General features: G+C 39.1%; 1 protein-coding gene and 1 pseudogene across 4 annotated transcripts in view; both read left to right on the forward strand.

Annotated features, from left to right (window-relative positions):
* The window catches only part of TRPM3 (transient receptor potential cation channel subfamily M member 3), a 493,648-nt gene that overhangs the window by 386,306 nt on the left and 92,097 nt on the right, over positions 1–15,245 (forward strand). For all 4 annotated transcript variants that reach the window (XM_054583031.1, XM_054583028.1, XM_054583029.1 and 1 more), the window contains one exon: positions 8,675–8,725. In XM_054583031.1, coding sequence (XP_054439006.1) covers positions 8,675–8,725 — 51 coding nt within the window. The remainder of the gene's footprint in view (positions 1–8,674; positions 8,726–15,245) is intronic.
* On the forward strand, positions 2,164–4,112 carry LOC129078267 (influenza virus NS1A-binding protein-like; annotated as a pseudogene).

Consider the following 15,245-nt stretch of genomic DNA (forward strand, 5'->3'; position numbering starts at 1 on the left):
TTCATTCACTAGGGATACCAAGGAGTAATTATAAGAAAAACTATGAAGTTTTGAGAAGTATTCAATGAATTCAGTACCTTAACTCTGAGCTGATACTCACTAAGGTCCAGTAAAATTTAAAATGTAGATACTGCATTCCCCTATTTTACAGATGAGAACACTGAGGCCAAAAGGTGAATTTCTTCACTGAAGGTCACAAATCTCCTAAGAAATAAGCTGCTACTGAACCAAAGCTTCTGTCTTAGAGATTATTCTTGCCTTCATTTGTCACAATGCTTCTCTATCCCACCACCCACAGCAGTAGTGGATGACGCTCATTGACCTATTCCCAGCCAGTTTTAGGTGTTGAATGGTGTCACACTAGCTTTATCTTATTCCCACTGATGAGCGTAGAAAACAGGCTATCAGAGTGGTTCCAGGTTTCTGTTTACTCTGCATATATTTCTTGCAGGGGATCGAGGGAGGGTGTTCAGCATACTGAGACTTTCAGTAAGAATAATAGACCAAAATTGCAGAATAGGAAGCCCAACCTTCCATCCCTACAAAAAGGCTAACAATTAGCCATAGAAGAAATAGATGCATTCCTAGAAACGTACAACCTACCAAGTCTGAATCATAAAGAAATAAATAATTTGAACAGATTAATAACAAGTAAGGAGACTGAATTAGTAAATAAAAAAACTTCCAACCAAAAAAAAAAAAAAAACCCAAGACCACGTAAATTTTACAAAACATTTAAAGGATTAACCCCTTTTTTTTTTTCCAACTCTTTAAAAAAAATTGAAGAGGAGGGAACACTCCCAAAATTATTTTGGTTTGCAGGGCGGTGCTCAGTCCACTGAGCCACACCAGCCAGGGCCCAAGATTATTTTATGAGGCCACCATTACCCTGATACCAATGCTAGATAAGGATACTACAAAGAAAGAAAACTACAGTCCTTGTGGTTTACAGTCCATATTCCTTGTGGATATAGATGCAAAAATTCTTGACATAATGCTAGCAAACCAAATTCAACAGCACACTGAAAAGATTATACACAATGATCAAGAAAGATCCATCCTAGATACAAGCATGGTTCAACATATGCAAATCAGTAAGTGTTATATCAGCCCTGGCTAGTGCGGCTCAGTGGATTGAGTTCTGGCTTGCAAACCGGGGGGCTGGCTGTTCGATACCCAGTCTAGGCCACATGCCTGGGTTGCAGGCCAGGTCCCTTGTGGGAGGCACATGAGAGGCAACCACAACTGGTGTTTCTCTCCCTCTCTTTCCCCCTCCTTACCCCTCTCTAAAAATAAATAAATAAAATATTTTTTAAAAATAAGTGTTATATCACATTAATAGAATGAAAGATAAAAACCACATGGTCATATCAAATAGATACAGAAAAAATATTGGCAAACTGTAGTATCTTTTCATGGTAAAAAAACTCTCAACAAATTGTGTTTAGAAGGAACATACCTCAAAATAGTACAAAGCTACATTTGGCAAACCCACAGCTCACATAGTATTCAATAGTGAAAGGCTGAAAGCTTTCCGTCTGAGCTCAGAGACAGGACACTCTCACCACTCCTATTCTGCATAGTAAATCCCAAAAGGTACAAGAAGGCACGGTGGCAGCAGTGTCTCTGGGTCGCGCGTGGAGATCGGTTGCTGGGGAATGCTAGGCTCAGTGTCTCCACCTGCTGCTTCAGGATGGCAATGCCCGCGAGCGAGGGAGCGAGCGAGGAGAGTCCTGGCGAACGCTTGGTGGTGCTCCTCTCTCCTCGCAACCTCAGTGAACCGACTGCGTCCTCCTGCTCTATGGCTTCCCACCTCCATGGCGTCGAGGAGCTTTTCCATTAAGCGTGGTCCTGCCAGCTTCCTGCTACTCCCAGTGGAAGCTCCAGAAACGAGTTTTTCCATTTTTGCTGAGATGAGCAAGCTTATGATGCATGATTATCACAGAAGAAATTCATCTCTATAGCTTTAAGGACTTGATTATATCATTTCCAAGCCTGAAGTTTTGGAATCACCATCAGAGCTTAAGACACCTCTGCCTTCACTTCAACCGTCTTCATACCTTAATGAAGTGCTGAATTTTAACACTCCTTTGTCTTGGATTTTTTAAAGACATCCCAGAAGTATATTTCTTGACAGTATAGTAGCCAAATTTATAAGGAAAAATGATTCCCAATGGATATTTAAGGTTCGAAGATGAAAATTTCATTGAGTCTTCTATTGCTAAATTAAACGCCCTGAGGAAAAGTGACCTGGTCTGTGATGTTCGACTTCAGATGTGTGGCCACAAGACAGTAGCGCACAGAGCAGTCCTGGCTGCTGCGGTCCCTGTTTGAAATATTTAACAATGATATTGATCCTCATAGAGTTTCTCATGTTAAAGTTGATTATCTCAACCCAGAAGCTGATGAAGTCTTGTTGAATTATGCCTGCACTGCACAGTTGAAGGCTGATAGGGAATTAGTAAAAGATGTTTATTCTGCAGCCAAAAAGTTGAAGATGGATGGAGTAAAGCAGGTTTGCGGTGCTTACTTACTGTCTAGAATGGATGTTACCAGCTGCATCTCTTACCGAAACTTTTCAAGTTGTATGGGAGACTTGCGTTTGTTGAATAAGGTTGATGCTTATATTCAGGAGCTTTTGTTACATATTTCAGAAGAGGAAGAGTTTCTTAAACTTCCACAGCTAAAGTTGAAGGTAATGTTTGCTTACCCAGCAATGGCAAATTGTATACAAAGGTAATCAACTGGGTGCAGCATAGCATCTGGGAGAATGGAGACACTCTGGATGAGCTGATGGAAGAGGTTCAGACCTTGTACTACTCAGCTGATCCCAAGGTGCTTGATGGGAACCTACTAGATGGACAGGCTGAGGTGTTTGGCAGTGATGATGACCATATCCAGTTTGTGCAGTAAAAGCTACCGCGTGAGAATGGCCATAAGCAGATAATTACCAGTTCCACTGGATGTGTCTCTTCTCCAAATGCCATGGTATAAAGCCCTAAGTCTGAGTGGAAAATCATTGCTTCAGAAAATACTTCAAATAACACCTACTTGTACCTGGCTGTGCTGGATGCTATATTCTGTTTCATCTTCCTTCATGGATGAAACAGCCCGCAGAGCTCACCAACAAGTACTCCAAAACTAACAAAAAGTTTAAGCTTTGAGATGCAACCAGATGAGGTAATAGAAAAGCCCACATCACCTATGCATTATGCATGGCCTGGTCTGGGGACAGTAGAGATGAATGGCAAACTCGTAGCTGCAGGTGTCTATGATAGAGAGGAATGTCTTCAAACAGTTGAGTGCTATGGTCCACATGCAGATCATTGGTCCTTCCTTGCTCCCATGAGAACACCACGAGCCTGATTTCAAATGGCTGTGCTGATGGGCCAACTCTATGTGGGTATTGAATCAAATGGCCACTCAGATGACCTGAGTGGGGGAGAGATATATGATCCATATGTAGATGTCCGGATTCCTGTTCTAGAATTGAGAACTAGCCATTGTAATGCAGGGGTGTATGCTCTGAGTAGGGAATTACACATCCTTGGTGGCTCTGATCCATATGGTCAAAAAGCACTGAAAAACTGTGATGTTTCTGATCCTTTAACAAAGCTGTGCTCCTCTGAACATTCATAGACACCAGTCTGCAGTCTAAGAACTTGGTAGTTATTTGTACATAATTGGAGGCACAGAGTCTTGGAAGTGCCTGAGCACCATAGAATGTTACATTCCTGTAAATAACACCCAGACTTTAATTGCACCCATGAATGTGGCCAGGAGAGGAGCCAAACACCTCAGCCTGTCCATCTAGTAGGTCCCCATCAAGCAGCTTGTGATCAGCTGGAGTAGCTGTTCTGGACAGAAAACTGTTTGTGGGTGGTGGCTTTGATGGTTCGCACACCATCAGCTGTGTGGAGATGTATGATCCAACTAGAAATGAATGGAAGATGATGGGAAATATGACTTCACCAAGGAGCAACGCTGGGATTGCACCTGTGGGGATCACCATTTATGCGGTGGGAGGATTTGATGGCAATGAATTTCTGAACACCGTAGAAGTCTAGAACCTTGAGTCAAATGAGTGGAGCCCCTACACAAAGGTATTCTAGTTTTAACAAATTTAAGATTTTTTTCAAACTAACTGGCTTAGTAACATAATTGTGTTTAGTAGAGGTACACTTGTGAATAAGGAGGGTGGGTGGGTATTAAGGTTGCTAACAGCAACACAAAGCCTAACATTTTGCATATTATTAAACATGCTGTACATACTTTGTGTTATTGGGACAGAAGTTGATATTGTAAAATAAACCAAGAATTGATTGGGTGCACCATTTCAAAAAGTCCCCTCTCCTCCACATTTGTTTTGGCAATTTGCACATCAAATGATTCTTTTCCTCCAATGTGTATTAGGGTAAAAAGGGACAGGGTATAAAGATATAGGCAGTTGGGTTTCTAGGAGTCCTGGTTGAACAATTGAAAACACTCTATAACAAAGAGACATTTAACTAGATGGCAATGACTGTTGTTTTTATTTAAAGAAAGCTGACATGCCTACCAAGATTTAATCTTTTATGGTTGCCTTTTATAACTTTTTATATTCTCAGTAGAGTGCTTTACCTGTTGAAGATGTGGTGGATTCATGCTACGGAAGCAGAGTGGCAGTCTTAAAGTATACAGAGTGAGGTGTTTCTTTTACACAGCTAGAATACAAATTTGTAAGCTTTCGCCTCAGCTGCAATATTTTTTTTTTTTTGAGAATGAAGTACCAGCATTCATTTGAATGGAGCTGCTGAGCAGCAACTTAGCTTTAATTTTTATTTGAAGCACCAGTGTTAGCTTTAATTTTTATTTGAAGCACCAGTGTTAGCTTTAATTTTTATTTGAAGCATCATGACTTTTTGAGGGTATATTATATATAGAAGACGCTTAAGATGCAACAGGAAAGAAGAATGAAGTATTTTATCTTCTAAATTCTGTTTTTAATCATTAACAAAACATTCCAAAATGGTAGCCCGTGATTGTGAAAACAGTTAATTTAAACTATATTGGATTTATGAGTGCAACCTTTATCAGAACTATGGTTTTTGCTCAATTTTTCTATTCATGTGGATAAATATTGTTGGAGTGACTTAGTATCAAATGTGTAGTGCTACACATAAAATTTACGGTGCCAAAATTTGCACATCCTAATGCCTGCTGCAATGCAAACATATTAAAGGTACTTTGCAGGAAATCCTTGAACCATGGGATTAATATCCAAACGTTGTTTGTGTGCTCATTCATTACTGAATGTTTGGGGGGAACTTTTTTCCAGTAACAATGAGTGGAAAAAATATTCACCCGGCATCTTACATCTGAAAGAAAGACTGATGTAAGGTTTTAAGGTTTCTTCCCTCAGAGAAGGCAAGCACACAAGAATCTAATGACCTAACTGAGACAAGATGACTAGCCAGTGGCTAACTAATTTGGTTAAGAAGAAAATGAGGTGTTTTCTCCAAATGTTTCACTGGTACTTTGACACCTTATTTGTATCATCCATCCCTCAAAAAATAGCCAAGAAAGGAAATCAGTTCACCTAGTGAATAGATCCTGACTGTATCTATTGCTGGTTTTTCTGGACTAAAACTAGGTTGGCAAATTTGAGCCTAATATGATCACTCTTTTTTAATGGCTCTGTTCATGTTCTATTTAGCATAGGAAATTAACTTTTAGTTGGGAAATCAGCAGTAAAAATCCTTGAAATTACTTCTCAGTTCCTAAGTAACACTTAAATGCGAATATGTGAGATTACTTTGGAACAGAGGTTTCCTGTATTGCCATTGATGCCAAACAGGTATTTTGATGGCTAAAACATATTTTTAAGTATGTTTTGAATGTAAGACATTTCTGTAAGGGGGGAAAAAAACAGCCCTCAATGATTAATTGTTACCATTTATCCACATCTAAAAGGTACATTTTTTCTTGAGGTAAGGAGACAATGTGGTATAGCCTCAGCATAATTAAATTTTTTACCAGGGTAAAAAAAAAGTTCTATAGACTCAATCAAGAAAACTGTTAGAATTAATAAATGAATTCAGTGAAGTTTCAGGATGCAAAATCAACATACAAAAATCAGTTGTATTTCTACACATTAACAATGGACTATCTGAAAAAAATAAAGCAATCCCATTTGCAAGAGCATGAAAAACAATAAACTACTTAAGAGTTTAAGTAAATAAATTTAACCAAAGAAGTAAAATACCATACCCCCAAAACTATAAGACATTAATGAAAGAAATTGAAGAGGTTACAAATAAAATAATATGATGTGTTCTTGATTAGAAGTGTTAATATTTTTAAAATATCCATACTGCCCAAAGCCATCTATAGATTCAGTGTAATTCCTTTAAAATTCCAATGGCATTTCTTTACAGAAATAGAAAAAAAAATCTTAAAATTTGCATAGAACCACAAAAGACCCTGAATAGCCAAAGAAATCTTGAGAAAGAAGAATAAGGGTGGAGGCATCACACTTCCTTATTTCAAACTACATCACAAAGCTATAGTAATCAAAACAGTGGGTACTGACATTAAAAACAGACATATAGAACAATGGGACAGAATCAGGAGCCCAGCAATAAACTCACGCATATATGGTCAACTAACATATGACAAGGGAGCCAATATACAAAAACACTGTGGAGGTTCCTCAAAAAAATTAAAGTATTGGCCAATGGGTACAAACTTTTAATTATAGAATGAGTAAGTTCCAGGGATCCAAGGTAGAACATGGTGACTATAGCTAACAATGCTGCATTGTATGCTTGAAAGTTGCTACAAGAGTAGAGCTTTAATGATCTCACCTTAACAACAATAGAATGGTAACCATGTGAGATGAAAAATGTGATAACTAACCTTATTATGGTAAACATTTCACAATCAATATATAAAAGTATCAAATCATTTTATACATGAAACTTACACAATATTATGTCAATTATATTTCAATAAGGCTTTTGGTAGAGTAGAATGATGGGTTTTTGGTAAAATAAAAAATAAAGCACAGAGTTGAATTTCTTGCCTCTCAATTAGAGAATTAAGAGAGTAGGGTGATTTATTCTAGTGATTGTCAAGAAATAGGAAAGTTCTAGATGGAGAAAGGCCAATAGATGTTATCACTCCAATCAACTGGTAATGTTTCCCTGGAGAACTCTGTTGAGAATTATAAAACAGTGAATGGCCTCAGTAATAATAATAGCTAACATTTATTGAGTACTAAGCATTTCTGCAATAGCTTTATAAATATTTTATCATTTAACCTTTACAACATTTCTCCCAGATAAATGGAGATGTCATCCTCATTTTAGAAATTGCAATACTGAGTCACAGTTAAGTAGCTTGCCCATAATCACAGCTGGTAAGCAGCAGACCCAAGTTTGGAGGCTGGCATCCTGACTCTAGAGCCTGCATGTTTAATCCCTACACAATACTGCATCCCTCAGTGGAAAATGAGTTCTGATGGGTATGTCTGCATAAATGGGCAGGTTGCTGAGGTAGTAGAGAGGTATTGTCTCAATCCTTAACTGTGTTTCACCTGTGCTTAAGGATTTGTCATCACTAGTTTGAGATCTTCCAATAACATTGCCAAATTAAACAAATAAAAAATACAAGATGCCTAGTTAAATTTAAATTTCAGATAAACAACAAGTAATTTTTAATATAAATCTGTCCAAAGTATTGCATGAGACATATTTACATTAGAAATTATTCACCATCTGTCTGCAATTCAAATTTAACTGGGCATTCTGTATTTTAGCTAGCATTCCTATTCCTGGAAGACAATTGGATGGCAAACCATTTCATTTTATTCTTACCTTAAGCAAGCATACATCTTTCTCCCAAGCCTCTCTTTTTCCCAAACTTCCTATGGCCTTTTCTTTAGACTAGATTTTTGCAAACTACCACCCATGGGCCAAACCAAGCTCGCCACCTATTTTTGTATGGCCTGCAAGCTAAGAATGGGATTTTTTACATTTTTTCAGTGGTTAAAAAAATCAAAAGAAGAATGGTATTTTTGTGACATTCAAACTATATGAAATTTTACTCTATTTTGTGTCCAAAAATAAAGTATTACTGAAACATAGGCAACCTCATTTGTTTAAGTATCATCTCTGGCTGCTTCTGTACAACAGCTGAGTTGAACAGTTGCCATGAAGACTACATGGCCCACAAAGCCTAAAATATTGACTACCTAGCTATTTACCCGCCCCCCCCCCAAAAAAGTTTGCCAATCCTTACTTTAGATAATTTCTCATTCCATATGGATAATAAAAAAGATGTAGTTGGCAAAGTGATGAAGTTTACTTCCAATGCAATAAACTGGCCCCTTTGTCCCTCCCACCTACTGCAAAACTAGCCCCTTAAATGATGTCTTGGTTTAGCTGTCAACAGCATTGATGGCTTCCTTTATAAGGTTTGAACCTAGAGCCTCAAATGCTTTCTCTTGAGGAAACACAATCTAAAAATCTGCCAGTGTGTTTCTTTAGAAAAGGCAGGTACAACTGAGCAACTACAACAAGGTTCATCTTAACAAATGTCCCTCGCCAGTCAGACCCTTCCTTCCAGATCTTTCTTGCCTTGTCAGAGAGAGCCCGACTAGCAAAACCATTTGATTCTTCTTTATTGTTTTCAGAGACATGGGCCCTCAAACACATTGTACCACTTGGTCAGGGATGTCAAAAAGGTAAGAACCCTCTCGACTGAACGTCGGAGGCCATCTTGACTGCTTCCTGTGATTAGAAAGCGCCTCTGTTTAGCATTGCATGAGCTGCCAGAGTATTCCTATCCCTGCCAGATCCCTCATTTCAGAACACAGCATGTGTGTATGTCTTTTAACTCTGACATCTCTGCTTCTGGTGCAGCTGCGGTTTCTCTCCAGTCTCCGTGTTCTAGATGCTTTCATTGGACGTGGTGCTTTTGGATAGTGGAACTCTAGGCGTTTTCCTTGTGCCATGTGGATTTATGCCATTACCTGTATTTTTCCATATGCCCCTCACTGTTTGGGGAGCTAGTTTCCGTGCTGCCCTACTGACCATAAGACGTATCTTCGTTTAGTAGCTCCTGATGCAATGTATCGCTGTCAGGCCTAGCATTATACAGAGTGTAGTAAGAATAGCTCAGAAAGTCTCAGAGAAATAGAAACTAAAACACATGTATGTCTACCATTCTTCTAATACTTTATTTATGCCTGTATATTTTTTCACATTCATTATCTAAGATTTTGATGGGGGAAAGAAAGCCAGGAGATTTGTCACATTTTACAGATAAGGAGGCTGAAATGCAAGGAGGTGAGAGCTGTAGTAAGTAATTAGTGAAGAGCTAGGATTAGAATTCAGAACCTTTGATTAATAATAAAATAATAATACCTGATATTTAGTGGTGACTCAGTGTGTGACACCAATCTAAGTTTTCTATGCATCTTAGCTCATTTCATCTTTCTGACAATTCTATGAAGTAGAATTGCTGTTGTATTATTATTTCATTATTATATAGTACTGTTCCCAAATATAGATGAGAAGAGTGAGTCACAGGGAGGTTATTTTTTAATTTAGCCAAGTGCTTATTTTTTTGCCCCATACAATCTCTTCAGAGGCAGCTTTGGGTCTGAGTCTTTGACAGCCCTCCCAGGGAGCGATGCATTAACTCCAATGGACAAAACAGATGGTGGCACTTCTCCCACCCCATACACATGTGTACATACACACACACACACACACACACACACACACACAGGTATACCCACCTACCAATCTGTAGCAACTCTTCACCAAAGTCCATAAGACATACTCAGAGAAAGCTATACAGTAAGGTCAAGAATAGAGTCCAATCCCTTCACATCATTGGAACTTGCTGGCTAGAACTGACCCATAGGTGTCCTGTAGCCTCTTTTTCATTTTCCTTCAAAAGGCCAAGAAAAGGCCCAGGGGCTGCTTATACTGTCTGGATTTATGCCATTACCTGTATTTTACCATTACCAGCTGGTACCTGTGAACCAGCTGGACCCAACAACCATTTTACCAAAATCACTTCTTTCCCTGGTCCACCCCATTTCAAGCCATAAGCACATCCATTCTCCACAAACCTATTTCTCTTTCCTTCAGTTCTTTCCATTGTGTTTAATTTGTCCTGGTTGACAATTGCCTAGAAACTAAACAGGGGGCAGTATCCCAGAAGACTGTGTACACATCCGATATGTATTCTTTGACAAGATATTTGTTGCTCGTGTTCAATAAAATGTCTTGAGGTTTTTCTAAAATAATAAGATACTATCTCCCTTACCTTAAGCTACTCTGTGTCACTGAAGGAACGGGAAGGCTCTCTGAGGAGACAGCTGTACCTTTGTTCCTCAGTCCCAGCTGTCGGCCAATCCCAACCATTAAATAAAGTCACTCATCCACCTCCATCACTCAGCTTCTCAATGTCTTTTGTGATTTTCAAAGGGATTTTCTAGTTAGATTTTACTGAGTACAAATGATCAGAACCTCTCCTCATAGGTGTTCTTCCTTGCCAGACTCTGCTTTGCAATGTCATGTTCTCTTTTCTGAAATCCCAGTAGCTGCCTCTTGCATTTGTTCACTTGTATTAAAAGGCATGTAGAGTATTCTTAAGGTAGGGTTTTTTTTTTTAACTCTTAGCTACGGATGTACCTCAAAAATAATAACTAACAAGAAAGAACAAAATGGTAAGAATTTGGAAGGAAGGAGTATTAGTTAGAAGCAGTTTCATTTTTCTTTTAGTGTTATCCAAATACTAGAGCAAGAATATAGTTACATAAGAGTTCATTTACTTACTGATTTGGTAACTGGGGAAAAATTGATAACAGATCACCCAGAAAAGTACTGAACTGACTTAGGAACAATTTATCTTTCTAACCTGGCAATGGAGACTGGCAATAAAGTGGGGAGAAACAGAAAGCCTATGTTTAGCTTCTTCCTTTGGGAATAGGAGCAGGAAATGCAGAATCTATTTCTGTGATAAAGATGAGCATGTGACTATTGGAGAGCAAAGAAAAACAGTGGTAGCCAAAGGAGCTGAAAGTGTCTACATGTTGTTACGTGGAAAAAAGGAGCTGAAAATAAGAGTGGTTGTTTGTGTTTTTTTAAAGAAGTGAATGGTAGAGAAATTAATATTGGTGCACATTTTCCTCAGGTGGTTCCAGAAGACTTCGAGCAATTTAGGCCAATAAGATAGTCAAAGTCTACAAAAATTAGGTTTAAATTGCTAAGAAAATCTTGAACAGTTTAAGCAACTGTCAAAATTAAGGAAAATAATTATTAGAATGTACTTTGTGCTTTATAAGTATAGGACTTTATGTACATATCAACGGATTTAATCTGTGACAAAAAATTAATCTGTAGGTGATAAACCCGGGTACAAAATGTTGTTCATAAATTATGAACACAGTTCTGGACCCTAAACATACTGTTTGATAATATGTCTGTAAATGAAACGTAAGTAACCCTTACAAACCCAGGGAACGCATTTCGGAATTATCAGACATCATAAGGTAACTAGTGTGACATCTAAAAGTCTGACTATCCTTTGGAATCAACAGAGTTGAATGTGGAGAATTTCTCCCAAGCTAATTTCAAAATCTCAAATTATTGATACCAAGGGGGCAATCTAGGAGCAATGAAGTAAAGAGTTGGTATTCAGCATCCATTAGAAATTTAAAATGATAGAAACCAACCCAATTCCCTGAACTGTTTTCATGCATAAATCCATTGGATGTACCAGTGCTCTCTTATTAAGCCAGAGTGGCCTGAGTCTGTCTGCTTTTTCATAAACTCTAACTTGCTATTTTAGTAGCTAACTGTCTGCTCGATTTGTGCCTCTGTATGTTTTAAAGTAGTTGTTAAAATTAAATGTGCTAATACTTCAGATGATTACCTATACTATCCCTCCCCACCAAAGGAGTATGATACATAAGTTTTACATAGAAGCAGTGTGTAATGATGATAGTTTAAAATTCATTCACATGGGAATCAAGACTCAGAGCTTTACGGAATGAAGAAAAAAAGCATTTCAGACACACGTTGAGTAAAGAAAGGACATTTTATAATCCCATCTGCTACATTCATGCAAATTTACAAACCCATTCTTATTTTTAATAAAATTAGTTGCCCAGTCTGTTACTACTATGCCAGGCACTGGAGGAATGTCCTCTTCTTTTTCCATAAACTTTCACCAGCACAGCCTTTTCGCCACTCTCCCTTGGTAAACCTGATAGCCAGCTCTCATTCACACCTAACATGCATCAGAAGGAAACCACCTTGTTTGAAGACTTGTAAGTTTCCCAGGAAAAAAAAAAAAAGTCTCCTAAATAGCTGAAATCTGACAGTGATATCATAAGCTGACATCTGAAAAACAGAGTGCATTTAGAAGAGCAGATCTAAGTGAATTTAAACTATTCTTTTAATTAATGTTATCCTTAGGTATGGCATGAATTAAAACTTAGCTACAGAGTAGTAGCTCATAGCATGAAAAAAATAAGATGACATTTTCAAGTTCTCAAGCTGTACCTATCCCTAGACCCAGCTTCTCTGTTTTATCCTGTGGATCAAATTATTTCAATCGCATGGCTTGCCATGCATTGTTAAGTCGTGAAATGGGAAATAAGTGTTCAGGCCGTACTAGGTACCAAATTAATTACCAAAAAGAGGAGGGGGAATAACAGAAACAGCAAGCGGGGGGAGTAACACACCAGTATCATTGTTGACGTTCTATTTGAGAAGGACCCGAGCTAAGGAAGACTCCTGCAGAAGGTTTTGGGCATTCCCTGCGGCGTCTGGGGTGCTGGTCGCTTTCTCTGCTTCGTCCACAGAAGGTGGATGTGATGAGCACTGCCCCATCCCTGTCCATCCCTTTTCCATCCCTTGTCTCTAAGCCGCCAGGTCCGCTGACCACATTTCAGAGGATTAGTGGAAACCACATCAACCCTGGAAGCTCTGGACAAGAGACTTTGCCCAGTGGCCTGGCAGCATAGACACAAGGGCAGCCTGCCAGGTAGTAGTCAGACAACCGGACCTTTAGATAGAGACAAGAACTTAAAAGTAACTGTGTTCGAACTGCCTGTTTTCAAAGTGTTAACTGAGGTACAAAGAAAGGGTGTCATCTGGTCAGGCTGACAGGCCAGGCCCACAGTCCAGCGCAGCACTGTTTCCCCTGTAGGGTCATACTGCTGACTCTTTTCTGCACACCTATTACACCTGCAGGGCACAGGTGGCCGAGGCCATTGGCTCAGATAGGTTCCAATGCTGCTATCCCCTTCGGAGCTCACCCAGGGCACAGTTATTGTAGTTTTATTCATTTTATGAAAATCTATTTCATCGTCCCCAAAAGGTTCCCACACTTCCCAGTAAAAATTGCGAAACTCATTTCCCTTAATTTCTCTGCTTCCAGAAGGCTTTGGGAAAAAAACAGCTGCAGTCAGTCTTGCAGACTGAGTGCAAACACATTGCCTGGTAAAGTAAGCATTCCCTCCTCCAGATATCATTACAAAAGCAGCTGACTCTCTCCTTATCCCCAAATCCTCCAACCTGCTCTGTATTCATTTACATTGCCTTATTACACTGAACAGTAGGTACGCAAATGCTGGAGAGGAAGGAACCCTCGTTGGCTTTGGTTAGGTGAACATCGCCGCCTTGTGGTCAAGCAGAATGCAGTCTTTTTTTTTTTTTAAAAAATCCTGGCCTTCACTGAAAGTTGGGTAGAACACATGATAGTCTCTGAATCCTTTCTCCTGATTCAGATCAGATTATACATCACTCTGAAAGAACCAAGCTTTATATAAGAAGTTTCTAAAACCAAGTTTTCTTACCTTATTTGGTAGTATATAAACCAAAGAGCCCTTTATGAATAATAATGTCATTTGCAAAAAATGTTTTATTTGCCCCTCTTAAATTTTTATTTATTTTGAATTTTACTATCACCACTTTACTGACAACTCCCACTCTTACAGACACCTCAAATGTATAAATATTGCCATTCAATACTGGCCTTCAGTCAATATTGGTTCTTGTTCTTAGAACTTAAACTAATGCTTACATACAGATTTATCAAGGAAATATATAGGTGTTAGACTCAATATTACCCACGTTTCAAATTTAGAAAATTGCTACAAGATTAAAAATAGGCGCAAATTCATAGACTTGCTGTGACTGCCTTTCAACAGCATCACAATAAATCCTTTGGGGGTTTTTTTCAAAACTGGGTACATTACAGACATAGGGGCCATGAAGATCAACCCTTTCTACTAGGAAGAAAACTGAGGGAGAGTGAATTAATTGTTAAGGACAGGCAGAAGCCCAGAGCAGCTGACTCATAGCAAGTATTGCCCACCCTGCCTGCTTCCCAGGGCCAAGGACAGTAACACAGGTGGGGCGGGCCTTCTCTCAAGGTCATTCTTATAGGAACCAATGCTTGGGAGAGAGGCTGACTTGGGCGTGTCAGGCTCTAGGGCTCTCCTGCTTTTGAAACACCAGAGTTATTAGAGACAGACCAGATAGAAACTGCAGCCTCATTAACTTGTCCCAAAAAAATGGAGGAAAATTATTGCACAGGTAATATTTTTAACCTCAGTTTAATGTTTATGGAAAGAGCAATACCTGAAAAGTTACAATCTTCAGATAAAACCTCTAAGTTTCCTTTTTTATATTTTTGCTATGCTTTGCATAAAGAAATCAGACAATTAGATCGATGAGATAATCTTCAGACAAAGGAAACCTGGAAATTCTGAGAGAGATGGGGAGGAGTAGAGAGACTTGTCTGTGAAGGGGCAACTCAGCTAATGAAATGGGCCAAGGTCAAGGATGGGAGGGGTTCTGTGTCTCAAAGAGCTTCTATCTTATCGAGGATGCCCTTCACACAGCCCCACTTTGCTCAGGCGGCTCAGATTAGGTCCCCAAGCCTCCCTTATACCCCAAAGTAAGGGAGAGGTAAAACACAACGGGGGAGCTCAGAACTAAATCTACAGGCAGCAAGGAAGTTGAAAGGGCAGCACTGGGGTCTCCATCCACTTGGGCGGTTGCGTCAGTTGCTATCCATTCATTCCTGCCCACACAGACCCATCAAGACACATATTTCAAGTCAAATTTCTGCAGTAAAATAAGGCTTCCTCAAACAGGGGTGACTCACACACTGTGGCTAGTTAGTTCTGTTACTGAGAACATGACACTAAAAAAATCCCAAACTGAGACTTGATC

The sequence above is a fragment of the Pteronotus mesoamericanus genome, unplaced genomic scaffold, assembly GCF_021234165.1.
Source record: "Pteronotus mesoamericanus isolate MK-2021 breed Mesoamerican mustached bat unplaced genomic scaffold, CSHL_Meso_final contig_73, whole genome shotgun sequence".
NCBI lineage: Eukaryota > Metazoa > Chordata > Mammalia > Chiroptera > Mormoopidae > Pteronotus > Pteronotus mesoamericanus.